This window comes from Glycine soja, chromosome 12 (genome assembly GCF_004193775.1).
Source record: "Glycine soja cultivar W05 chromosome 12, ASM419377v2, whole genome shotgun sequence".
Classification (NCBI taxonomy): domain Eukaryota; kingdom Viridiplantae; phylum Streptophyta; class Magnoliopsida; order Fabales; family Fabaceae; genus Glycine; species Glycine soja.
Window position 1 is genome coordinate 42,756,536 of NC_041013.1, and position 27,686 is coordinate 42,784,221.

General features: G+C 31.9%; 2 protein-coding genes across 3 annotated transcripts; both read right to left on the minus strand.

Moving 5' to 3' along the window:
• Nucleotides 1–647: 647 nt before the first annotated feature.
• Nucleotides 648–9,235, minus strand: LOC114379950. Its single transcript, XM_028338796.1, has 2 exons — nucleotides 6,452–9,235; nucleotides 648–719 (listed from the first exon to the last, which is right to left on the minus strand). Exons 1-2 carry the CDS (start codon nucleotides 9,191–9,193, stop codon nucleotides 663–665), a joined length of 2,799 nt encoding a protein of 932 aa, XP_028194597.1. The 5' UTR covers nucleotides 9,194–9,235; the 3' UTR covers nucleotides 648–662.
• Nucleotides 9,236–18,231: 8,996 nt separating this feature from the next.
• On the minus strand, nucleotides 18,232–25,067 carry LOC114379980 (probable ubiquitin-conjugating enzyme E2 25). Of its 2 annotated transcripts, none has more exons than XM_028338843.1 (7): nucleotides 24,796–25,067; nucleotides 22,241–22,360; nucleotides 21,024–22,136; nucleotides 20,882–20,945; nucleotides 20,408–20,547; nucleotides 19,997–20,308; nucleotides 18,232–18,786 (listed from the first exon to the last, which is right to left on the minus strand). In XM_028338843.1, the coding sequence occupies exons 1-7, from the start codon at nucleotides 24,862–24,864 to the stop codon at nucleotides 18,496–18,498; spliced, it is 2,109 nt and encodes a 702-aa protein (XP_028194644.1). In that variant the 5' UTR covers nucleotides 24,865–25,067; the 3' UTR covers nucleotides 18,232–18,495. The 2 variants fall into 2 exon arrangements, with proteins under 2 accessions (XP_028194644.1, XP_028194643.1); XM_028338842.1 differs by having other exon boundaries at nucleotides 22,235–22,360; nucleotides 24,796–25,066.
• Nucleotides 25,068–27,686: the final 2,619 nt, after the last annotated feature.

Below are 27,686 nucleotides of genomic sequence, written 5' to 3' on the forward strand. Positions count from 1 at the left end.
AATTTTTGTTACGTAGTGGGATTCAAAAGAGTTATTGTTGGTTTTTTAGCAGAAAAAATAATTTTTAGAGAATACCAGATATGTTATGCAGTGTACCAATTAATTTTTATTGTTGTATTCTATACATAAAGCCACAAAGTGTAACGGAATATTCAAATATTAACAAAATTCTAAACTTAAAAAAATTGATAACATCCTTAAGTCTAAATTATAAAAATAAGATCCCTGTCTTTATTTCAATACCATCCTAAAGATAAGAAATATAATTAACAAATTCCTAAAGGTAAATATATATATATATATATATATATATATATATATATATATATATTTTAATGAAAAACACTCCTATACTTTTTGAGAAAGTTTTAGGAACCAAACTTTCCGTAATTTGAAAAACATTATCTAGAGAATCAATATGATGATCCAAGTCTGTCACCTACCAAAGTACTGATACTGAGCCTGTATTTATATTAAAATTCCTTAGCAGACAAGGCTTCGTTTAATCAGCCACATGAATTTACTGTAACAAAATTTATTTTGCATACACTATATATATTGCAACAACACAACTTCATAGCTAAAAAACAGGAAATTAGAAATGGCCTAAGTTTGATTCCCCATGATTAGACCATTTGCACTTAGGCATCAAAAAGTGAATTTTACAAGTTGGTGGTCTCTACTTCAGCTTCTGATTCTGCAACCACAGGCACCTTTTCATATAACTTAGATCCTTTTAACCTTTGAGGCAGAATACAATGAGCACCAAAACGTTGCTGCAAGTAGATAATGATAGCAAACAAGATACCTCCCAATGGAATCACAATATCCCAAGCAGTGGAGTAAAAATCTGCACTAGGATCTGCATAGAAGTATGATCCACTATCTACACGAGCTTAATTATGAGTCCTGTAAAGATCATAAGCATGTGGCAACAGTCTCACAAAAGTGGTTCCAAAGTAAAATTAACATGAAAGAACATTGTCCCTCATGTTTGAAAACAGGTTTAGAATGATCTGTGGCAAGAGAAAGCCATCCAAAACCAAACCACCATAAGATTTTAAGTTCTCCCAAGATGAATGATTTTGGTTCAATGGAGTAATCACCGGAACCCCATCTCCATCTTTCTTCAACTTCAACAGCAATGCAACCAATAAGCCAGCAGCATACAAGGGTAAAGTGACACAAGTAGCCTTTCTCTCAGCAATCCAAAGGCCTTTATTGCTTTCATCACTCTTTCTTGATGACCAAGTTAGTTGAAGTAATCGAAATTGCAACAAGAAAGCCACCATGGTGATTAGCCTCACGGCTATTTCATTCACTTCAAGCCACCCAACATTTGCAAACACAGTTTTTGTTGTTAGGATTTTGAGCAAGAAGTGCTTCAAAGTTCAGAACAAGGGGTATCATGTAGCCCAAAGTAAGCATTGTCATCATAACAAGTGAGAGCAAGGGGAGCACATTGGGGTGTCTCTTCACATGATACAGCTGCAATCCCACAAAAACACATGCTAGAGTGGTGGATATCAGAACCATGATGGTCTCCATATCCATTCTCCAAACTGCTTTTTCTGCTGCTTCAGTGTAAAATGCAGCTGAAGATAACTCCAAAGGTTTGAAGTAAAGAGAATCTGACTTTTTGCATGTGCTTTCGATGCTTCCCTTGATGAAGATTCCACTTTTTGCATCTAATGGTGGGAGCTGAAACTTCACTACAATCTCACAATCCACAGAATGAGCTGTTGGTTTGAGAGAATTCAAGTGAATATCGCGGCAACCTACCATACACAAGCTTCCTGCTCCGGAATCATAAATTCCTTCAGCAGAAATCCTCACTGACCAAGAGGACTGATTAAGCAGGGAATTCTTGTCATTTGAGGTTGAATTATACCACAGTAAGATTTTGTAGCTAATGTTAAACAAGCCACCACTGTTGAGTACTACCTCAGGAGCTTCTACAATGGAGCTTGAGACATTCTGATCAAAGGTAGAGATCTCATCACCAACAGCCAAGGGAGATGAATAACCCCAGGCTACTCTTTTGTTGGACTCTCTAATTGCCATGTCAAATCTCATGTCAGAAGAATAGGCATCTGGATATCTTTTCCCCTTGTTCTTCACAGGCTTGTGTTTTGGGCATGACATCTTAACTCTGTTTAGTAGGCTATACTCATACTTTGTAGCTTGAATTCCCACTCTACCATCCTCTTCATTTCTGAATTTTATCATGTTGAAGTAGCCTGAATCATTAGTACTCTTATTGCTCCAAATTTGGACAACTATGCTACTAGTGCTATTGATTGACCAAGTTGAGGGGAGTCTCAATCTTAGTCTTATGGAGCAATCACCCACATGAGTGCCGGCCAAGGATGAAGTGTTGCCTATGATATGACAAGCCACTACACACAATATGTTTTTCTTCTCATCCCACCATCCCTCACCTACCAACATAGTTTTAGGATTGAAACTCTCGCTAATCCAATAGTTTCCAGTATTCGAAAAATGCCTTTCAAAGACACTAGAAATGGCAGTGGACCAGAACTCTCACTAAAAGGAGTGCAGTTCTTTGAAGAATTGCACTCAGGAGAGAACTCTAAGGGGAGTCTTCTAATAGCCCTTGAGAGGGGACGAGAACAAAAACTCAATGAATTCAATGACAAACCACCCTTCATAGCATCACTCCCAGAAGAGAACTCATTGGCAATTTCTGTGGAATCCAAGGTATAACTGTAATTTCCTTTTGGAAACATCACCACAAATGGGTTCAAAGTAATTCTCACTCTTTTCAGAACTCAAGCTCTCCAAGCTTCCACTAACCAATCTAGTGATATTGCTTGCATCGAACACATTATCAAGCTTAAACACAGCATCCAAATTAAGATACTTACCGGTCTTTGACAAAAATTCTAGGAAGTTTTGATGAATTTTCTAAGTTTAGACTTGGAAAATAACGTAAATGTTCATTATGGCATATGGACCCAATTTACTAGTCTTGTGTATAACTTGGTGGATATAATAACATTCATGATCAATGGATATTAGATGACTCACTTTCATTTAGAGGGTGGATTCCCACTTGACTTAAGTATTATTAAAAGAGAGTTGACAAGGAATGGTTTGTTTGTGTATATGTTTTTTTTTCTTAAGCTCTTTTATCAAGTAATTTGTAGAAGAAACTCTCAAATAAATAAGAAACTCTTAAAACTCTTATATATGTTTTGCTTAAGCTATTGTCAAAAAGATCATTTGATTTGTAAGTTTCTTACAATTATTACTTTTTTTCTTGGTGCCGCACCATTCCAATATGTGCTGTCTCTCACAATCACAAGTGCGTTTTTGCATGCTCAAGCATTAACATTTTTAAGGCCCTCTTAAACGACTATTAATTGATATTTACCCTATGTAAACGGTCACGTAGTTTTCCCTCTGCCACCGTATTTATCTTTATGAGGAAAAAAACCAACAATAACAATGGTTGGTAGGGAGGAAGTGGAATCAAATATTTTAGAATTTTAATTTTAATTCATCTTTGAGTATTAAATAAATACCTATTTTATATATGTCCATGGTCTCCAACAAAGATTAATAGACAAAAACTACTTTGTCTCAGTAAATATATAGATTACTTTTTTTAACGGAGCCTTACTGAATCCGAAATTATTAATCCAAATTAAGAGTGAAATGATAGGTTAGAGATTGTTGAGTGGATATAAATCCAACACCTCGTCTTCCTTTATGCAATAACACCTCATTTTTACACAACAAATAAAAGAAAAAAAATATCATTTATTAGATTTAATTTTATTTCTTCTGATAAGGATATGATATATTTAACTTCCTTTCATAAGGATTTCATTTTAAGAAGACGTGCTAAATTTTTTTCAATCTCTTGTTTCTTTACAGCTTCAATCTTTTGTTATGTATCTCTTGTTTATGTAAACAAAATATTACATAATACTTTTTTTACATCTCTCTACTATCTTTGTAATGAGTAAAATTTAGGGGAGATGGCACCTCAGTCTAAAGATCTCTCTACTATCTTTATATATTTTGTTTTTCTTTTGGTTACAATATCTGTTGTCTTTTATTTTCATAACACTTATAACATATTTAAAATTATTTGAGATTACTACAATCATGGTATAGCGTCTTATTTAAGCTCAAATCAATTTCGAAACTTGATAAAGCTTGATTTAACTTATATGAGTGGATGACATGGAGTGAACAAATGATATAGAAACTTCAAACTTGGGAACGTTTCCTTCGATGTTTTTTGACTTATTGTTTAGTAACTAGTAAGAGAACAAAAGGTGTGGCCGGCAATTTTTGTAGGTGCAATCCATATTAATGAAATCGACATATTGTTGAGTATATATATATATATATATATATATATATATATATATATTATATATATATATATAAGGACGTGCTCTTGTTCAACCCCACAAAGACTTGGAACAAGTCATCGCTTACAAAACTGATTTTAGTCAAGATCAAAATACAAGTCAAATAGTTATTTATTTAATTTAATTCAAACATTAATCTCACATATTTTGCAAGTGTTGTTGTTTCAGGAACTCATTCACTTAAACTTATATTTTATAAAAAAAAATATCAGGCTCCCATCAGGCTGCTTTAACGTGTTTTTTAATTAATATATTTAAAATATTATAGTACAGATTTTTAAATGGTTAAATTAAATTTATTATTATTATTATTATCATCATAATTATAAAAAAATTACATAATTTTTTTTTAAATATCCTTTTCATTCTTTCCAGTAAGAAGAAAGAACTTTTTCGACTTTTCTCTCTCATATTTTTATCCATCAAAACGATACATTTTTTTCGTCTTATTTTTACTCTATTTTTTTTTATCCTTTTTAGTTCCTTTTCCCATGTGTTCTTTCCTCTATGATTTATCCTTCATGCAAATAGTGTTAAGGAAAAAAATATATACTACGGTACACGAGGAATGAAAAAAATTACACGATAGGCATGTATTTGACTAAATAATTATAACCAATATTATTTTATAAATAGGTTAAAATATGTTTTTCATTTCTAATAAATACTCAAATTTTATGTTTATTTTCTGATTAATTTTTTCTTTACCTTGAATCTCTAATAAAATAAATTTTTTATTATTAGTCTTTAATATTGTTTTTTTAGTTCTTGATATATTAACAAATTTTGTGTTTGTTTTGTGATGAATTTTTTTTTCATTTGTTAAAGTCTTTTTTAAAGGAATTAATAACAAATGAATTTTTTTTATTAGGAAGCAAACAAAAAAAATTGAATAATTTATTAAGGACTAAAAAATAAAAATTTTGTTTTATCAGGGTACAAAAACAAAAAAAAAAACTTATTAAAAAACAAACATAAAATTTAAATATTTATTAGGAATCACAGACATATTTTAACTTATAAGCCTTAACATTATTTGCTTACCGCTTTTCACAATGACCAAAAAAACAAAACTTGATGAGCAAGAATCAGGCATCTTAAACATAATTAGATAAGAGACTATTAAAATGAACTTGTCCCTAAAAGGAGCAGGTGGAGATATCTATTATATTTGAAATAGATTTTGTTCTTTACCAGTCTAGAACTAGAGAGCATGTGTCACTCATGAGCCTTCAAGTCAGTGATGAAGATTAGATGTGCTCCAGGCACTCTTCGAGTAGGATGCAATGTAAGAATTCCAACATTCAAGTCAATGAGAGTTAGAATAAGAGGTGACCTAGATTTAAATCATACTTAATTATGATGTAAAATCCTTTTACGAGTTTTTCTGTGTTGATGAGATAAAAAAAAAGATAATATGATAATATGATAATATGTTATGAAACTTATATTTAAGTGAGATGATAGAGGATTTTCAGCCATCCTCAAGTTATATTTGCTTTACTTTAAAAGGTGAGCACACCCTTTATTTTCTGACTCGGGAGATATTAACTTTAGAGGAGTTTGATCTAAAATATTTTTCTGCAACTATATACAACATCTAAAATAAATGGGTAGTGTTTCATAAAAATAATATAGTCTATAATAGTAAACAGAAACCGGCTTACTAGGAGTAATAGATGTAATAAACCTGCTGCATCAAGTCAAAAACCTTGCAAAATTTAAAAATATAATCTGGAGATTCATCGGTATCCAATTCTATAATCCACAAAAGCACTCAAGTCACTTAATTTAACATTAAATTGAGAGGAAAAGGGCACAAGGCTTTACTTCATCAGCCACACGAGCAGTATTTTACAAAAAAAAATATGGCAGACACTATATTTGAATTACAGAACTTCATAGCTAAAATACATGAAAATTGAGCAGAACTGCTTGAGAGTGACCATTTTTGAGTCACCCTGATCAGACCATTTGCACTTGACATAAGGAGCATGTTATATTTTGGTAGTATCTACTTCAGCTTCTGATTCAGTAACCACAGGCACCTTTTCATATACCTTAGACCCTTTGAACCTATGAGGCAAAATATAATGGCTACCAAAACGTTGCTGCAAGTAAATAATCATAGCAAATAGGATACCTCCCAATGGAATGGCAATATCCCAAGCAGTGGAGTAAAAATCTTCACTTGGATCAGCATAGTAGTATGATCGACTATCTAGGGCAGCATCACTGTGAGTCCTGTAAAGATCATAGGCATGTGGCAAGAGTCTCACAAAAGTAGTTCCAAAGTAAAAAGAAAATGAAAGAACATTGTCTCTCATGTTTAAAAACAGGTTTAAAATGATTTGTGGCAAGAGAAAACCATCCAAAACCAAACCACCATAAGACTTGATGTTCTCCCAAGGTGAAGGCTGGTACATAGGGACATACACAGAATCCTTATTATCTCCATTCTTCAACTTCAACAACCATGCAATCAATAACCCTGCTGCATACAAGAGTGAAGTGACATAAGCACTGTTCCTCTCAGCAATCCATAGCCCTTTCTTGCTCTCACCACTCTTCCTTGCTGACCAAGTCAGATACAGAAGCCGAAATTGCAACAAGAAAGCCACCATGGTGATCAGCCTCACACTTATTTCATTAACCTCAAGCCATCCATTATTTCTAAACACCCGCATTGTGTTGTTGGGATTTTGAGTGAGAAGAGCTTCAAAGTTGAGAACAAGGGGTATCATGAAACCCAAAGTAAGAATTGACATCATAATAAGGGAGATGAAGGGGAGCAAATTTGGTTCTTTCTTCACCTTGTTGAGTTGCAACCCCACAAAAACACATGATAGAGTTGTAGATATCAGAGCCATCATCACTTCCACATCCATTCTCCAAACATTTCTTCTTGCTGCTTCCCTATAATATGCCACTGCAGATATGTCTAAACGCTTGAAGTAAAGAGGATCAGATTCATGACGCGTGCTTTCAATACTTCCCTTAATGTAGCCTCCATCATATGTGTCCAATGATGGGAACTGAAACTTCAGTAGAATCTCACAGTCCACAGAATGAGCTATTGGTATCTCAGTGTTTGTGTTTGAGAGAAGGTCACGGCAACCTACCATACACAACGTTCCTGCTCCGGCATCATAAACTCCTTCTGCAGAGATCTTCACTCTCTCAGAGGACAAATTAAACACAGAAGTATTGTCCCCTATCTTTGAATATGATATCACTGAGAGGCTAATCTTGTAGCTCATGTTAAATAAGCTACCATTGTTGTCGTTGATGTTGAGGGTTCCATCAGGAACTTCAGTTGAGAAACTTGAGAAAGAATAAGAAGATGCATACATGCCAGACTCATAAAATTCATCATCAACAGCTAAGGGTGCTGAATAACCCCATGCTACCCTTTTATTGGACTCTCTAATTGACATATCAAATCTCATGTCATCAGAATAGGCCTCAGGATATCTTTTCCCCTTGTCATTAGGCTTGTGTTTAGGGCATGATTTGTTAACCTTTTCTAGCTGGCTATACTCATACTTTAAGCCATGGCCTCCCACCCCACTCTCCTCATCATTTCTAAATGTTACCATCTTGAAATGTCCTGAATCATTTGGCCTCTTGTTGCTCCAAATTTGCCCCACTATGCTAATAGTGTTTTTTATTGACCAAATTGAGGGAAATCTCAATCTTAGTCTTATTGAGCAATCACCAACATGAGTGCCAGACAATGATGATGAGTTGCCCATGACATGGCAAACAACTACACACAGCATGTTGTTCTTCTCATCCCACCATCCTTCCCCTACTAACATAGCTTTTGGGTCAAAACTTTGGTTAATCCAATAAGAACCAATATCTGAAAATTCCACTTGAACCCTCAACCTATGTTTCTCAGTAGTAAGAGAACATCCAGTGCTTGTCAAAGACATTAGAGATGGAAGTTTACCAAAACTCCCACTTATAGAAGTGCAATTCTTAGAAGAACGGCAATCAAGTGAGTACTCCAATTGGAGTCTCCTAATCCCCCAAGAGAGGGGAGGTTTGCAAAAACTCAATGAATTTAAATTCAATGCTAATCCTTGCTCAGCATCACTCCCATGAGAGAACTCGTTGGCAACTTCTATGGAATCCAAGGTGTAACTGTAATTTCCTTTTGGAAACATCAACACAGAAATGGGTTCAAAGTAGTTCTCATCCTTTTGAGGACTCAAACTCTCCAAGCTTCCACTAACCAAGCTAGTGATGTTGCTTGCATTGAACACATTATTGAGCTTAAAAACAGCATTCACATTGAGAGAGTTACCTTTTTTGGAATAACCACTCCCAATCCCAACCATGCAAGCCTTCCCTGAAGACGCATGCCAAAACCCTTCAAGCTTGAAGGTTACGTAACCTTTACGGTAACGGCGTTGGCCCCCATAATATGAACCACCACCATCATTGAATGTGTTGGTGCTTCTAAATGATACAGTTCCTTCAAGTTTGAAAAGGTTTGGGGTTTGAGTTGCACGTGTGTTCCTTTTTGAGAGGTAAAAGGAGAAGCGGTTCCAAGAAGCACCAACATCAATAATGCTATCACCTCCTGTGTACGAACCAGTGTGATGATCACCAAGAGGGAAATGCTTGAGGCTGAGTTTGGTGGTGGGGGTTGAGTCTGGAACAGTGGAAGCACAGTGATCTTTGTAAGAGGGTTGTGAGGCAAAGGAGGAGACAGGGTTGAAGGAGAAGAAAGTGAAAAGAGAAAAGAGGATGGAGAGAAGAAAATTCATGACCATGATGATAAACTATAGTTTAGTTATTAGGAAGGGTAGAGAAAGTGAGAAACAAAGCATGAATTCAAGTCACATTTATAATATCTGGTGCAAGGCAAAGAAAGACTGACTTCTAAGGTTAACATCACACAAGTTTCTTTCAAGTTTCCAAGAAAAATTTGCAAATCTTATCCTATGGTGTAATATTCACAAAATAGTTAAAAACTTTCTGAGATATGATATCTTGGGTTGTCCGGGTGAAGGAAGACAGAGTCACATAGATGATTGAAAGAAAAAAAAAATACATGGAAAAAAAGGAGAACCATACTAAGAACATGAAGCGAATATATCAGCTTAAATAAATATTTTTTTTCCTATTTTTTGTGTTTTTTATTTTAGTCCTTTCGAAGATTTTAAACTTTTTTATTTTAGTTTTTATCAAGTTTTAACTAACAGATGACATAATAACAGTCACACTGATCAATTATGTTTTTAAACTTCCCATTAACTAATCTAACGTGATCAATTACTTTGAATACATAAAAATTTTAAAAAAAGATTTTTCAAAAAATAAAATATATATGATTGTTCTATTAAATCTCTTGTTGATGCGATAAGGTAATTGGTTTTCGTCTAACACCATTAATTATCATTAACATTGTTACTCTTGATAGTTTTTTAAGAGAATAAAAAAATTATTTTAAAGTTAACTTTGTTAAAATAAACATATTTGATAGGACTAAAGGACTAAGAAAATCTCTTTAGGACCAACGTTAACTTGTTATAAAACAAAACAATCTTTTTAAAGGACTACAAAATATTATTTTATAAGACCAAAGGATTATTTAAGTCGAATATGCTTTTTTTTTTTAACAATAAATAGTACGTACACAGAAGGGACAGTCGTTTAGTTATAATTTGAAACAAATAATATACGATAAGTTTATTATTTTTTTAATAATTATTTTAAAATTTATGGTAACAATTATTTTTATTAATTTTTTGGTAATGATTATTTTTATTGATTGATAGTACAAAGTTTTTTTTTTATATTTATAATGCATAAAAATAAAGTCTTTTTTCAAACAGTTTGCCCGTCTTTACGGAAAAAAATGTTATACAACTCGCTTATATATCTATTATATATTATAATATATAAAAAGTGAGATACAAGCTCTCAAATGTCACATAAGATTCTTGAATTTTTGTCACATAGCCATGTAACCAAATTTTGCATACTTTTATCCAGTGGTTGTGTCTTTTTTACAACTCATAATCTTATCACGAATGAAAATGAATAAGTTTCTTGTGCATTCATTTCCTATTTAATAATATTATTAAAAAGGAAATGAATTCACTTTTATTATTATTATTATTATTATTATTATTATTATTATTATTATTGCATTAAAGCTAATGCCAAATTTTAAATAATTATATTTATTAAATATTTATACCAAATTATAAACAAGTTGAAATTTATCTTATTTGAAGTTGCAATAAGATCAATTGTAGGTTGCACTACCTTATTTATTTACTATTATTTCTATTCATTCAAATAAATATATTTTTTACTTATTTCTTAAATCAAATAACATTTTTTTCTATTGTTCATTTCTTTTCTTTACAATCCACTCTTCAATCTTCATCCACGTATAGAATCAACAAGTCGTCGCCGTGGTCAACTCGTCACCAAGAGTCGCGACTAAAAAGAACGCGTGAAAGCAATGAAGACTTTTGTGCAGCTTCTAAATTGGGATAGACGATGACAGTCAACGGGGAGACTTATAAAATGAAATTTTTTAACATGAGAATCAGAAAAAAATATTAATGATTAGATTTTATTATAAAAAAATTAAAATTATATGAGTATTTTAAAAGTTACATGATTTTAAAATTAATCATATAATTTTATGATATTTCTAATTTTGGATTTTTATATATAATTATTTGACTTAGGTTTATTTTTCTTATTTTTCATATAAAAACGACATTTTCATTGCATACATCTTCTCATTTGGTTTGGGTGGGCTCAACAAGAAAAACTTTGTCAAAGAGATTAAATTCTTTCACGGAGAAAAGGGAAATAATGGACTGCTACCTTTTCTATTTTTATGGTCAAGTTTTTTTAATTATTGGATGAGTTATTGGACCTTAAACTTAAACTAGGATCATTAGTAGGAGTTAAGAGAGTATCTTTCTTAATTCTTGTGTGAAATCTTATATTCCTATGAAAGAATTATATTTGTATCAATCTCTCAATATTTTTCTAGTTTGGTTGTTTCCATCTCTTTCTCTAATCATGTTTTTTTCTTTTATTTTTTCAATTTCATAGAGCTCCAAATTGATCTCCAATTTGCTAGTTTGCTGAAGTTAAAAATTAAATCCGCAAATCAAGTTCCATAAAAAATAATATAATCAAATAATTATTTCTTTTAATTAAATTAAACTAAGCATTTACTTGAGTCCCATCAAACCTATTTTTTTTATAAGATCATTTATTTAAATTTGAATCTCATCTGAGCAAGACTTCATAATATATATAATGAAACCAAGTAAGTCAACCTAAATTATAAATATAATATATCAATCTTAATATTATGTATTGTTAAATTTTAAAATTAAATAATGCGCCAAAAATTTATAAAATTAAATAAATAAAAAAGTACAATTAAAGTATACTAGTACATAATAATTAAAAAATATAGTTTTTTTTAAAATACAAGATATCAAATTAGGTTAAAATGATTTAAAATATAATTCAAATCTATTAAAATTCACCAAATTTGAATAAAAAAACATCCTTCAGCAGAGAAAATCTCACTAAACAGAATTAGTGAATTTCTTTGACATTAATTAGTCATCCAAAAATTAATAGTTACTTTATACCCATACAAAGAAAAAAAAAACTCCAAATCTAAATTTTAGATCATTATTGTCCACTCATATTAGTCGTTGAGGTTAAAAGAAAATGGGCCAAAAATATGTAGCCGAATACGCCATGAAGCAACAAACACGGCAATGCTCTGTTGTCCCCTCAACTTGGAAAAAGAAAACAATTGGACCTCAATATTGGGGCAGGTAAGAACCAACCACAGATCTTCTGAACCTATAAATCATAGTATTGACTAGAACCATCAAAATAAGTTAAAATGCATGGTCAATAAAATTGACCTAAAAAAATAAAATAAAGCAACTGTTATTTCCACTATTCCTCCTTATTTAGAAACTTCCCTTCTCTTTTTTAAACCCTAATTTACCTTTATAAGCATACACTCCCCCAAACTCCAATTACACGTTCACTCCGTTACCCCCTTCACCCCTTGCCATTACTGCATCCAATACAACAGATGAATTCAATTCACCTTATTCAACTTGCTAAACAATTGATTATTTTTTTCAAAAGGAAATGAATTTGATTGATAGTTCCTATCATTCCCACCACAACCCGGAAACAAAACATTGCATAATAACCCCTTAAACTACGAACCAACATTGATAAAAAGTTAACGAAATAAAACTCTCTATCAAAGTAACTTTTTTTAAAAGTGAAAAAACGCCATGAGACAAAGTGTTTACTTGGTTGTTTCTATAAGTAAAATAATTGTTTCCTTGTGTGCCTTTTAAGTTATGATTGAACTTCATGAGACACTATCTCCTATGAAAATGTTGATTTCTATCATGAGTGTTTCCAAAAATTTAAAGAAGGTTAAAACATATAAAAGGATATTTGTTTCATTGCGTGCCTCCACAACTGACCTTACCGACGTCTTCCACTAACTCGATGACTAACAATTGTTTTAGATGAATAAACATTGGGGTTATGATGCAATTGGAAATTTGCAAATAAGGGGAGTGCATTTTTTCCTGAACAATGGAAACGAGAAAGAGATTAGGGGGAGTGCCTATTTACAAGGCTAACTTTGGGAGAAGAAAGAAAAAGGAAAGTGTACAAGTAAAGAGGAGAAGTGGAAAGTCTACAAATTTATAACCATATGAATACTATAGATATTTGACTTGCATTTCATGCCAAGATATTTTCTTGCTTGTTTTTTTTTTATGGGCAGAATCAATATATATATATATATATAGCAAGATTCAAATTAAGCTACAACATGGAAGCACCAAAAATGCAGCAGGCAAAAGCTATAATAAGAACATTTCTCCCATACGTCCACCTAATAGTAGTGTTGCAGCCTTAAAAACAAACTAGCAGCTCACTGCCACGATCCCCAACAAGATGCCAACAAAGCCTCCCCACGCCTCATCCACGACCACCATAAACATCAAACGTTGTCAATCATCAACTTCCAACAAAAGGCTAGTGTTTTTTATGGTGCATGTAATGACCACAAGCACTTCACCACGTCATAATCCCCCTTTATATTTCTGCTCCCCTCCTCCCTTTGGAACGAATAGTACAACTCATGTACCACATACCCGCGCTTGTAGGAATTGAGTAACGTAACAAAATTGTCATTTTGTTCTTCCTCCCATGCAAATAAACATTCCCCTCCCAGCACCCCATCTCCTTTATAGTTGCTTGTTTTTCATTTGAAACATCGAACAACCTTCTGAATTTTCTGTAAACTGCCATGTCTCCCATCCACCAATCCTCCCAAAACCTAGTGTTCTCACCGTTCCCTAGCTATTTTCCTCTTCACACATTTACAAAACCAACCCTCCAACTTTCCTATATCCTTCCACCCCAAAGACCCTTTGTTCCATTCCCACTCATGAACACCCCCACAAGACACACCGTACTTTTCCTTAATCACCTTTACCCAAAACGATTGTTGTTCTGATAAAAGCCTCCACCCCCACTTACCCAAGAGAGTCCTATATATTAAACAACTCAATGTTTCTAATACCTAGACCTCCCTCAAATTTAGGTTTGCACACATCAACCCAACTCACTCAAGCCAACCTTTTCCTCTCACCCTCCCCTCCCCATAAGAAATTCCTAAACAAACTCTCAAGCACAAGAACCACTTTCTTAGGAACTCTAAAGAAAGACATGAAGTATATAGATATGGAAGATAGCATTGACAGAATAAGACAAATTCTTCCACCAAAAGACAAGAGTTTATGTTGCCACCCATTGAGCTTCCGTTTGATCTTCGATATGATTGGGTTCCAAGTATCCACGCTTCTATGATTAATTAGCTCCCACCGGAAGGCCAAGATATGTGAATGGAACTTCCATCCTTCTGCAGTTCAAGACCATGGGTAGCCTATCCAACTTCTCCTTTTCCAAACATACCCCACCTATCATGCCATTGAAAATCTCAAAACATCTTAGAATACTCTTCAAAGTCAAGATGTTAGACATGTTAGGATCACAGAAAATAGTGCATCGTCCACGAATTGGAGGATTGAAACCTTCAAGTTGCCACTCCTCACTTGTGCTCCTTCAAAAAGCCTCTTCCTCTCCGCCTCTCTTACAAGGCCGCTTAGCCTCTCTGCCACCATAAGAAATAAGAAAGGTACAAGTGGACCTTGTCTAAATCCTTTCTCCACCAAAAACTCCTTAGTGGGTGAGCCATTCACCAATACCGATGTTGATGAGGATTCAACACAACATTTCATCCATCTTATCCATTTTTCGCAAAAGCCCAACACTGACATCATGTAGTATAGAAACTCTCATCTCACCTAGTCATAATCCTTCTCAAAGTAGACTTTAAATATAAAAGTAGATTTCTTCCTCCTCTTTACCTTATTCATCACTTCATTTGCAATGAACACCCCATCAATAATATTTTCTAGCTTGTTGATATATCTTGTTGTAGGTGTGGTATGTGAAGAGTGGAGGATTTAATTTAATTAATATTTTTTTTATTTTTAAACTCATGGAATTTAAAAATAATGTTATCCTTGATTATTCAAAATTTTGCTAAATATTTAAATTTATTTTTCTTAAAAATTGATTTTCTATTGAATATTCTTTTTTTAAAATAATTCTTTTAATTTTAGGTACCCATTACGGAATATTCTATTGAATATTCTTTTAATTTTATAAAGTAGATTAAGGAGGGTAGGTGGTAGAACTAGGATAGGATCAAAAATTAAAAAATAATGACAAAATTACCATTTTAACATTTGAAATTTGAGTTGAATTCAGTCTTGTTTTTTAGAGATAATTAACAAGTAGACTGTTATTTTAGTTTTCAAAAGTGTATGTGTATGTTTGGTTTAGCATTGAAAGACCTAAATATTCGTTGAATTAAAAGTTCTGAATTCTTACTTTTTACAAAATGTGTATGAAAATGTATGTTTCTTCAACCTAATGTTAAATCAAATACATCCTATATTGTTCTCACATTAGTTTCTTAAACTAAAAAAAAAAATCAAATAAGTCCTTAAAATGCAATCCTGCATCACTTTAATCAACATTTCAAAAAAAAATTATAACTAAGTAATAATATTAAAGTTAGGGATGAAAATGATAGTAAGTAAGTAAATTTAAAAACTTAGATGAAATAACTGAAAGTTACATAGACTTTTATTGAATTTCTGTAGTTTGAGACTAATGTGACAATACCATACATTTTCAAACATTAAAATACTAGCTTACTCGGTAAAGAAAATTTAGTTTTAAAAAAAAATAAAAAAATAAAAATTAACGGTTCATATTTTTTAATTTACAAAAGTAGGGACAAGACTTCTTTTTTTAGAGGAAGGGACAAGACTATATAAAGAAACTAATTTCCTTCCACACTATCTAAGTCACGGCTAACACGTAAATAACAAAACTAATTTCCTAAATTATCGTTAGAAAAGTGTAAAACAAGAATATTACTTTTCAAATATATCTTAAACTATTTTTTTATCAATAAATATTAATTTATTAATTTTTGTTTAAAATTTTAATAGAAAAATTCAAACTCCCATCCTTTTTTCTATTTCCCTCCAACTCATAGACGAATCTTATATCTTTTTTATAAGTTGAACTTACCACTTTCTTTCTTTTTCTCATCTCACTTGCAGGGGTTAATGGAGCAGAGGAGTTAGTCTATAATTTCTCGAGCCTATGCTTTGAAAGATAATCTTCCATAGCAATAACAGTAATCTCAAGATTCCAGGGCGGATCCTGACATTTTAGTAACTCTGAGCTGGATAATAGATAAATATATATATATATATATATATATATATATATATATATGATAATTATGTTATATGTATAAAGTATTTATTAATTAATAGGATCTTTTTCTTTCAATGTTTTCATCTAAGGCATAAACACAAAATCTTGTTTGAGGGAATCGAACCTAATTCAACTTATATATGAGTATTTAAAAATGAAAATATTTTACAAAAAATAGACAAATGATTTTATTAAAAATGATACACTTAATTACATTTAGCAAACGATATGGTTTGAACAAATCTCAACAAGTAAGATGCATTATAATTTTTGTTCAATTTATATCACCCAAAAAATTATATGCACACAAATATTTATATAAGGTCACATCTTAAAGAAAAAATATATACACCCATATGAATATATAATTTTTTTATGTAAATTTATTTCTTAAAAATTCTCTTCAATTTGTTTTCCTCTCTATTTTTCTTTTCTATTCTCTTCACATCATATATTTTTATTTTTTATTAGCACACTAACTTTTAATTTTAACTTTTCGATAATTTGAATTGTTATTACATGTTAATCTTTCACACGTACTTGAAAATTCATTTAAGATGAATTGAATTTATGAATATAACTTATTAGAGATCAATTATATTTTTTGTATTTTCTACTTATGTCATATTTAAATTTAAATAAAAAGATACATAAAATGAGAAAAAAATCAATTTATTTACAAAAATAATATAGAAAAATTTTACAGCACAATGATTATTTTTTTAAAAAAAATTAGGTTCCTTTTAGTTATGACCCTTAGGAGTCAGGTTGGTCCGGCAAGATTGCAATGAATGGTGGAGGAGACACAAAAATTTCATATCATTGTCATTAACTTTAAAGAAATGGTTCATGACATCCTGATTGTTGAATTTTTAGCTTTCACACTATAAATTCTCACAAATCAACACGAAATTTTTCAGTGTATTTTATTCTCACTCACGCTTACTAAAAAAATTTTAGGAAGTTATCTGTCTCATAACTACTCCAAGTTAAACACGTTTAACTGTGGAGTTCTTAAGTGATAGACTACCAAAAAATAAATATATCTTGTTGGTATATGTAATATCAATTAATTCCTTTAAGTCATCATATATAGTTTCATACATGTATAATCTTTGGATCTTTTTCATTTCTATGTAATTCGTGGTGTTACAATGTGTGCTTATAAATACCCAAAGAAAAAAAAAGAGAAATATCCATAGAATTAAAAAAATAGGAATGTAGATATGTAATTTTTAATTTAATAATTATAAAAATAAAGTGTATATATGTGTATGTTTGTGTGCAGTGCAAGAAAGAGATGATATCCCATTTTGATTTTTACAAAATCCTAAATAAAAACGCTAAACAAATTTAAAGTAATTTTTTAAAATAAAAATAGTTTTCATGTAAATTTAAAACAAACGGATTCTAGATCAAATTAAAATTTTTATGAGTGAACAAAACCAAAACCAACAGAAAATTTATGAAATCCAAACGAATCTGATATAAATTTTCAAAACCGGTCCAACTCATGAAACACGAATTAAAGGCTTATATGCAATTGGAACTGATTGCATAAAACAAAAATGATTCCCAGGACACCTTAGATGCTATTCGACATCAAATAAGGATAAAGAAAGTTATATACAAAAAAATATATAGGTATAACAAGTTATATAATGTTATAAGAGAGAGAAAAATGATAGTGGTTGATGGGGGTGTTTGTAATTAGAAGGTATTGATATATCATTATTCTTAATAAAACTGGCTATTTCATTTTTTTTTTTTTTGTTTCTTGTTTTTGGATGGAGGTGCATTAGATTAAATTAAAGCAGAGCCATTTTTACAAAAAAAAAAAAAAAAGAGCTCATGTTATAAATTTGCTTACCCCTTTTTTGCTCAGTATGGTGAGACAAAACACTACATAATAAACAAACAAACAGAGAGCAGAATACTATGACCAGTGATCTATGACAAATTAACAAGGTGTTGTATTTTTGTTTGCAATTATATACAATTATGGCAGACAATTGTTCTATATGTTCATGATAAATAAGAGAGCAGATATCAAGAGTCAACTACTTACATAAAACAGTAAAATGAGCCATTAGGTGAAAATGATGTACTATGGCTTTGGTATATCAAGCCTCAAAATTTGGTTTATCCAAGAGAAAGTTCAGTTCAAGCTGCAGCCTCAGGCAATACTTAAACCTGATGGCTTGTTCACTACTGGTGTTGTTGCTGGAGGCAGCAATTTCTCGATGTCCTTTGCTCCAACTTTAGCAAACTCTTTGACAAGCATGTTCATATATCCGGATAAAGAATCCTTGAATCGCTGTGAGCAGCTTCTGTCTCCCTCGTCAACATCCTGAACCCCTCCTTTGACCAAACACCCAACTTGAGCACCTTCCATGTATGCCTTACATGCCACCAGAATATCGCTAGCTCGACTGCAGAAATGCCCCTTAACAAAGTCCTCAAAATTCTGAAACCAAAAATAGCATTGAACAGTTAAGTTTTGAACCCCAAAAAAAAAAAAAAATAGAAACAAGTTTGAGGCAACAATCATTTAAAATGTGTGTGCTTGTGTGTGTGTGTATATTACAGCACTTGCCCTATTCTTCATTCACATGATCCCCATTTTCCATAGATCAATGTAGTAGGCATATGTTGATAAGACTAAGGATGCATTATTATTGATGACTTGCAATGATATTTAAGGTCAACAAACTACAAAAGCACAAAGATGTTAAAAAGCCTAACTAAATAGAACAAGGTAAGGAGATACAAGTACTGCCTCATAGGGATAGGCAAATTCTCCATCCCTCGGGATCTGCCGCATTTCAGCCCCTAGGTTCAGGAACTTTTACTCAGGGATGGGGCAAAAACAATCCCAAAGAACCTTTTTTTTTAACCTGGGGTATCCCCTAGCCAGGAGATAGAAACTAATCTTTCAAAGTACTAAGATCCATTTACAGTACTGACCTCTTTCAGTACATTTTGGTACAGGGCCTTATGTGGAAATTGGCAAAGACAAGAGATCTCAATTACTGACGAATGAAAGCCTGTGTATAATTTATCTTTTTAACAAACTACAGAAGACACTTATTCGCTAAAAGAAGCCATCGAGCATTTTTCTTATATGTAATATGCTAAGTTTATTCTAAAATTTTACATTTGATTCCTAAATTATCTAACACTGTATATTTCTTTTTCTTATCTTCCAGCAAAAGGCACAAGCATGCCTTGGCATTGCTTCTTTAATTGCCCCCCTACCCCTTCCTTCTGTTAGATTTCAACTTAAAATCAATTGGTATTAAGTAAAGTTGCACAATAGATATATAAGTTGCACCCTGAGAATTGAGGCAGACAATGTGAAACTTCCTAACACCCCCCTCCACAGATGTCTGTCAGAACATGCAAGCCTACTATAATAGGCGAGAACCAAGATGGGCTATGGGCTCTAATACCATGTTAGATTTCAGCTTAAAACTAATTGACATTAAGTGAAGTTGCCCAACAGATATATAAGTTGCACCCCAAGAATGGAGGGAGGTGATGTGGGACTTCCTAACACCTCTGCACCTCCACCCCTCCCACAAAAAAAAATTAAATAAACAAAGGAACTGCAAGTGAACAAGGCAAAACAACCTTGCTAGAGATATAAAAAATTGAAGAAAGACTAGAAATCAAACCTTTGGAGGCTTTCGTATCATATACATCATGGTCCTCAATGATAGAATGAATGTGTCCTCATTATACTGAAAAGACATCTTTTCACCATTTGCTGAACCACTCATGTGTGCATATCCAGGTTCATTAAAGTAAGGCTTAGTATTCAGTATTAGACCTTGTATAGAGACCAGAACCTGGAGAATTGTTGAAACGCCTGGAAGCCACTTCTCATTTTTGCTGCCGGACCAGGTGTTAAGTAGACTAAGGCATACTTTGCCACAAGCATACAGATTTGGGTTGAGCCGAAGACCTCCAGAGTGGTAGTGGACTTTCTGCCATGAAAAGATACCCCTTCTGTCAGACTTGATTTTAAGAGTGAAGTGTGAACAATAAAATAATGCCAGTCAGAAACAGTATCCCCAACCACATACCGGCGGTACATTGGGATAGGCACTTGGAAAGAAAACATCAAAAAAGAAAAGGCCATCATGATAAGGAGTCCCTTCTGCTCCAATAATCACAGCCCTTAAAAGATCCATCCTTGACTCAAAAACTCGGACAAATATTGAAGCTGAAGGGGGCAAAAGAAAGAGTCAGAAGCAGTGACATTGAGCAAGATGCCAGTGGCAGGTTGCACATTATGGTATTCAGAAAAAAAATGTATACTTATTTCTCTGTTTAACTTCCAATATCAGAACAAGTATCTGAACTCTTCTGAATAAAAAGTCAATAAGCATTATTCTATAAGGATAAATCATAAAATTAGCCAAGACAATGTTTGGAGTTCTTTCAACAAAGCTCTATCAAAAAAGAATAATACTGCTTGAATGTATTTAAAGACTAAATTGGATATGGCAAGGAAAATAGTTCAACTATGTGTAACAGGAGTACTGAAACAAACTCACCTGGCAAATCCTTCTCCAAAATCCTCCACTCTTCCTGGATTTTTTTAGCCCAATTCTTGGGAGGCTGTTCAAGAAATAGGTTCATGGTAAACCCAAATAATTAAGCTAGGAACTGAAACAAAGAGCATTTGAAAAAATTTACCTGATGCATTGAAGAATTACTGCGAAAAAAGTGATGGTCTGAAATGTCTTCAACAGTGTCAAATTGTTTAAAACTTCTGAATTTCCTCAGAATTTCCTCTTTGGCTTCATCTGTGATTGTCACAATAGGGCCATCCACAGTTTTTCCATTAAATCCATCTCTGGCAGAATCGTGAACCCAGTTGTTATCAAACACATGCTCAGGATGGGCAACAAGAGGATCAAATGGATAATAAATATGATTAGGAATATTATTAAGATGTGTAGAAAATGGTTTAGCATTATGAGAAATCTCCCACCAATGTTTTCCTGATTCTATTCCTGGAGGATACAATGATCCATGATGTTCAATGAAAGTTGAAAGGGATGAAATGCTACTGCCAGCTTCCTTCTTAGCACTTTTAAATTGCCCCCAATATGGCAGCTCACCTGCATGTGGCATCTTCGCGGCCTCTGCATGGTAATTAAAACCATGGTATGTTGAAGCAGGCTTCTTTTTACTATGGAAAGGCCCTGAAGACCAGTGAGACTTAGATGACTCTACTCCTAATGAAGCATTTGAAGTACGCCCTCTGAGTTTTGAAGTAGCTGATTTCTTAGAAGGGGCAGGTTCAGAAATATATTGAGAAGACAACTCTACTCCAGAAGAGTGATCAACATTACCCATTTTGATTGGAATGTTAATAGCACCCCATGAAGATGCTTGAATTTCAGAGTTAGTTGGCTCTAATGATAAAGAGGGCTGAGAAGAGGGTGTCATGGGACTTTTATTAGCATTAGATTGCATATGATGCCAAGGATACAATGTATTATTTCCAGTCTTCTTCGAACCTACGACATAGTCTGGTGGCAACCAAGTAAAAGGTGCTTCAATTCCAGTAGGTATATCCACATTATCAAAGTGTTTCTGTAATAAAGCATACTCATCTACATCCATATAATCTTCCGACAAAATATCAAAGTAGTCATCATCGTCATATGATAGATCAGAACCATGACCATCAATATTGATTAAATTATTTGACACAGAAGGGAAATTGTTAGAAGATGCAATCCCACTAACTGATCCAAAATTTTCCACAGCAGGCAGAGAGTAAGTATAATCAGCCGTTTTCTGAAAATAATTTCAAGCAAAATGTTAGTCATTTTCATGTTGGAAAAGATACCGTACATCTGATGCAAGAAATAACAAAAAACAAATCTTATACAAACCACAACTTGATGATCATCATGAATGGCGTCAATAGTCTTCCCTTTGTTACTATTGTTAACTTTTTCGCCAATAATCACTACATCCTCAGAGTCATCATCAATGTCAATCACATCATGCAAAATGACCTAGAAAAGTAAAATTCAATTATTATATGTGAGTAAAGACAAGGTAGACTCATAGAAAGATTCATAAAACACAGACAAAAATATGAGGAAAATATATAAAAGAAAACAGCAGTGATTATGAGGTTTTCAAACTGAACACAAATCATAGTAAAACAATCTTCCCTTGTATTTTCAATTTTACTCTATTATACAAGAGAGTTTTCAATGGTATTCTTCTGTTTTGTGACAGCACTAGTACCCCTTAATAATTAGTGGTTAATATTTGTCCATGTGCCCCACTTACTTGAAATATAAATACGACAAGTTATTTGTGTATCTGTAATTCAATTAAATGGGCTCAATGTTAAATATTGGCCCGTAATTTCTGAAAGTACTGGTAGCTTCATAAAAAGTTAAAACAAAGAGTATGCATGGAATCTCCTAGAAAAAATCTCCCCTATATTTTGAAAATCAATACAAACCTCCCCAAACTGAAATCATACCTTGATTGCCATATTATAGAAACTGCATTACAAATTTACGATTTACAGGTTAACCACAAAGGCCAACAACTACAACATTCATACCTTGAATGACAGAACAGAATCACATACAATTATTTACACATAGGAAACAAGAAGCATAATAGAAAAATGAATAAAACTAAAGTTCCAAGGAAAAAAAACAAATGAATGAAACAAAGGACTGCTACCCAACCCACAAACTGTTTCCTAAGAGCAGTGGCTAGAAACCTAGAAACATTTCATCTGTAACAGACTTGCACATCAATGACACAAAAGTAGGCCTTGACTAGTTCATTGTAATGCCCTTTCACAATCAGAAGATGAAAAACAGTTTATGTATGACAAGAAAATAGTACAGATATATCTAATTCACCATTCAAGGTCTGACTAAGGTGAGAAAAGCAGTACAATTATTGTGATGATAACAAAACCGTACTACACATGCATATATAAGCTCTACTGTCTTGATTTTAACTTCTAACAGCAAGATACTACTGTTTTATTCAAAAGTCCTTAACCAAAGAGAGGTAATTGCATTTATCTATTAACGCACTCAATCAAATTGACCTATTCTGATGACCCAGGCGCCTATTAGACTTAGAAGCACAAAGAGAAATAAACTGATAGACCAGCACAAATCAGTTTAGTCTATCTGACCTAGCCATGCGTAAAAAACTTCGTACCCCATTGCCCAGAGGCTCTTCGCTATGCGAAGGTATGGGGGAGGGATATTGTACGCAGCCTTACCCTTGCATATGCAAAGAGGCTGTTTCCGGATTCAAATCCATGACCAACAAGTCACCAAGGCACAACTTTACCGCTGCACCAGGGCTCGCCCTCTCTAATAATAAAACTTCGTACCCCATTGCCCAGAGGCTCTTCGCTATACGAAGGTATGGGGGAGGGATATTGTACGCAGCCTTACCCTTGCATATGCAAAGAGGCTGTTTCCGGATTCGAACCCATGACCAACAAGTCACCAAGGCACAACTTTACCGCTGCACCAGGACTCGCCCTCTTTTAAAAACTTCGTACCCCATTGCCCAGAGGCTCTTCGCTATGCGAAGGTAGAACAAAAAAAATTACATTTCAATTTTGCCTTTGTTTGAGACAATAATTCATGGAAATGCATTAGACACAACCCCAATTTGCAATGGGATACGAATTATCCTTAAAGGCCCTAGGAAATAGATCCAACCATAAACACCAACCCACTGCCAAGTTTCCTCACAACACAGCTCACATATGACATAATCTTATTATCCCTCTAAATCATACCAAGAAAATATCACCAGCAATTCACATGCATAGCACGCATATATTTCCACAATAGAACAACCTGAGAAGAGATAACCACGTGATTTGGAAGTTTCTCAATCACATGAAACATCAATTATTAGGTACACTGACAAAACCAGGGAGAAAAAAAGGATATGATCATAGTAAAGTTGCAAAAAAAAAAAATTAAACAGAAATCTTAATCAATGTATCATCCAAAGACTATTTATAGCATAGCCCCTTTCCATTCCAAGGAATACAACAAAAGCCCCAAAACTCCAATCCCTTGATAACAACAACGTGATCATCACCAGAATCCACAACATAGTCAAAATTTACAATGTCAGAACGCACACGTCACACTAAACCCATTCCATTTCCAATAACAAAACTCACATGCAGCAAGCAACATGAAAAGGTTGTCTCAACGACCGCAAAAGCAGTTACTTTAAAGCAGAAAAGGGAAAAATCGTGACAACTGAAAACATCACACAACACAACACAAAACAACACGATCATGGCTGAAAAGCGAAAACCCAGATGAAGAATCTTCAAAACTTTGAACGAATCGAAGACACCCGACAGAGAAAACACGATTAAACAAAGACCCCCATGAATTCCAAAAGAAACTTTGAATCGGTGGAAAGAGCTTGCCTTGTTCTGCTCGCGGAATCTCGGAGGGTGGTGAATTGGGGGAGGAATCTCGATGACGTCAGGGTCCATGGTGCTCCCCGAAGGTTCAATCCTTTGGTTATTTGTTCCACAACAAGAACGAAGAAATAAAGCAAAAGAAAAGAGTGAGTTTGAGGGTAGAGTGAACGTTCACGCGGGTGTTATATTGTTATGCAGAAATGAAAAAGAGAGAGAAAGTGTGTGAAAGTTAAAAATTGAGGAGAGAGAGACAAAGACAAAGAGAGAGACCTTAGTTAGTGTTGCATTGATCGATCGGCTTATGAAAAGAAAATTCAAAAAGACTTTAGCACTTTTACTGTAACACAAGTGTGAAAAACTTACCAGTCAATGTGTCAACAATATTTGCTCTCTTTGGTTTGGTTACAATTACAAAGAAAGAAATGCAAGTGAGAGAAGTTTTAAATTTAGATGGATGGAAAAAGAAAAAAAAATTAAGTGTTTTTTTATTAATCAAAAGAAGAAAAAATGTTGTTATTTGTATTTTTTTAATCTCTATTTGGATTTTGTTTGACCGTGCATATTAGTTAAGGTTGTGATGATATTAAAAAAAGATATAAAATAAATTATAAAATTATTAAAATGTTAAGAGTTTACCTTTTATGTACTTTTTGGTCTCTTTGGTTGAAAGGAAAAATATAAGAAAGCAGACAAAATGGAAAATTTAGACTGAAAAGAACATTAAAAAGATTTGAATTTCTTTTTTACAAGTCACTTTTTTCCATTTTCTCTTCAATTAAACAAGAGAAAATATATCAATATAACCAATTAATTGAGATCTATTCTTTAAATTAATTATTATAATTATAATACTCAATAGTCAATAAATTTATCATATATAATAATATAATATGTAATTAAATAATATTGTGGTTAAAAAAAATATGTAATTCAATAATAGTATAATTAAATTGTTGGTTTTTTCATGATTGATATTGTGTTATATTTTATTGAAGACTAAGATTTAACATTCAATAGTATTTTGGCTTATATAATTTACTCGATAATTGATTTTTATAATTAATTCAAATTTATTATTGATAAATGAATATGATGTGATTTAGAGAAATTTAAGTTTACTTTAAAATATCACTGTATATGCTTTTAATGAAAACTAACGCAATTTTATAATAGCATTTTGATGCATTGACAAAATAAAATGACTCTTTATTATATTTATTATGTTAAAATTTGTTATTTTTCTCACAGTAGTGCTAGTAAATGTTTGAATATACGCCGATTATTCGAAAAGAATAGTATAAAAAAATTAATTTTATTAAATAATTTTATTTTTTACTGCATTAAATAAAAAATTTATATTATTATCTAATTATAAATTATTATATAGTTAGAAACTATTAATTATTATAATAGTAATTCTAAAAATTATTATTTATTTTTTCCAATTGATTGAAAATATTTAATTAATAATGCAAGAAGTTAAATTAAAAGACTCTTAATATAAAATTAATTTTTTGTCATACCTTTTTCAGAAATCAATTGTCAATTGAGAAACAGTTAAAAGTTTAAAAATAACTTTTATCATACTTAATTAAAAATCATATCAATGATAATTTATAATTAAATAATAATATAAAATTATTTTATATTGTTGATAAATAATTATTAACTCTTATTTTAATCAATTATATATATATAAGATAATTTTGATTCTCTAGGTTATGCCACTTAATAATCCAAAATCATTTACTCCAATGTTATTCATTATATTATAAAAAATATTTTATTTTAATATTCAATCTATTTTATTAGAAAAATTAATAAATGATTGTTATAACTCAATGAAACTAAATTTGTCCTTGAATAAATAAGTTATTAAAAAATTTGTCTCTGAAATATTAAAATTCAAAATTTAGTATCCGCCAGTGTAAAAAGTATGATAAATTTATCGGACTGTTAACTTTCGTTTATTACTATTAATAAAATAGCTTATGTGATATAGAGGAACAAATATGTTACAAAATTGATTGTCATACTAAATAGATTGAATGAAAATATCACTAATTATCATTATTGGACTTCAATGTAAGTAATTTTTTGTTGGACAAAAATGTTACTAATTTTTATTTTGGACCAAAATATCATTACATCTCACTTGGACAAAAATATCAGTAAGTTACCATTATTATACCAAAATGTCAGTAATTTTTTATTATATCAAAATGTAAGTAATTTTTTTATTGAACGTAAATATCAATTATTTTTTGTTAAACCTCACTATCATTATGTTTCTATTAGACTAATTTATTAGATTCCAAATGTTTATCAGTAAAACAAATATACTAATATGATTATATAAAACGTTCAAAAAAAATAACACAAATGAAATATGATACAATATTAAATAAGAAACTTCTTCTAATAAAATTTTAATTAACATCATCAAACACTTTTTTTGGGTATTTTATATTATTATAAATTTTGAAATAAATTAAATAATATATACATAAATATTAAAACTAAATATCTAAAAAAACATTCTTTAGATAAAATAATTGTATGATAAATTCATCTTTAAATTATGCAATTTTTTAACTATCATTTTAGTTTATCTTAAATAAATGAGTATGTTTACATTTTAAGTGATAATAAACATAAATTTGTTAAAACTATTTGCTTTTTTTCTATTTTTTAGTCATTTTTTATGTAGAGGTATATCTTCTTCCTTAAAAAATAATCTTACAATATTTTTAAAAATATAATCACAATTAAGATTTTTCATTCCATTCTAAGTTTGTTCAATGTATATCATATCAGTTTCACAAATTCAAGCCGAATGAGTCATACCATTTAAGTTACTAATAAAAAAAGATAAATAATCATTTTTATCCTTT

What these genes read in the sequence shown, in the direction of transcription:
- LOC114379950 (XM_028338796.1), bottom strand. Translation starts at nt 9,193, where the DNA reads ATGGTCATGAATTTTCTTCTCTCCATCCTCTTTTCTCTTTTCACTTTC. An exon ending in AGGTATATGAAAAGGTGCCT is followed by an intron (nt 720 to 6,451) that starts GTGGTTACTGAA and finishes TCTAAGTTATAT; the next exon opens with GAAAAGGTGCCTGTGGTTGC.
- LOC114379980 (XM_028338842.1), bottom strand. Translation starts at nt 24,864, where the DNA reads ATGGACCCTGACGTCATCGAGATTCCTCCCCCAATTCACCACCCTCCG. An exon ending in TTTGGAGAAGGATTTGCCAG is followed by an intron (nt 20,548 to 20,881) that starts GTGAGTTTGTTT and finishes TGCCCCCTTCAG; the next exon opens with CTTCAATATTTGTCCGAGTT. An exon ending in CCTATCCCAATGTACCGCCG is followed by an intron (nt 20,309 to 20,407) that starts GTATGTGGTTGG and finishes TTTTCATGGCAG; the next exon opens with AAAGTCCACTACCACTCTGG.